This window comes from Plectropomus leopardus, unplaced genomic scaffold (genome assembly GCF_008729295.1).
Source record: "Plectropomus leopardus isolate mb unplaced genomic scaffold, YSFRI_Pleo_2.0 unplaced_scaffold93658, whole genome shotgun sequence".
NCBI lineage: Eukaryota > Metazoa > Chordata > Actinopteri > Perciformes > Serranidae > Plectropomus > Plectropomus leopardus.
The window spans coordinates 1-822 of NW_024703292.1; the positions used below are offsets into that span (position 1 = coordinate 1).

Sequence of the window (822 nt, forward strand, 5' to 3'; positions counted from 1 at the left end):
TTTCAGAGAGCTGAATATGCTGAGAGAGAAAAAGTACAGCTTGGTAGAACTTGTTCATCAATTCTTTACTGAAACCAAAGAAGCAGGAATCTGCAGGTTTGAACAATTCCAGGTCGTGTTCATCCTTGACGGTCTGGATGAGTATCAACCTCCTCTGGACTTCCAAAACAATGAGATCCTGACTGATGTTACAGAGTCCACCTCAGTGGATGTGCTACTGACAAACCTCATCAAAGGAAAACTGCTTCCCTCAGCTCGCCTCTGGATCACCACAAGACCTGCAGAAGCCAATCAGATCCCTCCTGAGTGTGTTGACATGGTGACAGAGGTCAGAGGGTTCACTGACCCACAGAAGGAGGAGTACTTCAGGAAGAAATTCAGAAAGAGGAAGCAGGCCAGCAGAATCATCTCCCACATCAAGACACGAAGATCACGAAGCCTCCACATCATGTGCCACATCCCAGTCTTCTGCTGGATCACTGCTTCAGTTCTGGAGGATATGTTGAAGACCAGAGAGCGTGAAGAGCTGCCCAAGACCCTGACTGAGATGTACATCCACTTCCTGTTGGTTCAGACCAAACTGAAGAACATCAAGTATGATGGAGGAGCTGAGACAGATTCTCACTGGAGTCCCGAGAGCAGGGAGATGATTGAGTCTCTGGGAAAACTGGCCTTTGAGCAGCTGCAGAAAGGCAACCTGATCTTTTATGAATCTGACCTACAAGAGTGCGGCATCAATATCAGAGCAGCTTCAGTATGTTCAGGAGTGTTCACACAGATCTTTAAAGAGGAGAGAGGACTGTACCAGGACAAGGTGTTCTG

General features: G+C 47.4%; 1 protein-coding gene across 1 annotated transcript; it reads left to right on the forward strand.

Moving 5' to 3' along the window:
- Positions 1 to 6: 6 nt before the first annotated feature.
- On the forward strand, positions 7 to 816 carry LOC121940750 (protein NLRC3-like; the record flags this gene model as incomplete). Its single annotated transcript, XM_042483449.1, has 1 exon — positions 7 to 816. A coding segment is annotated over exon 1 (800 nt), but the record flags the coding sequence as incomplete, so codon positions are not given.
- Positions 817 to 822: the final 6 nt, after the last annotated feature.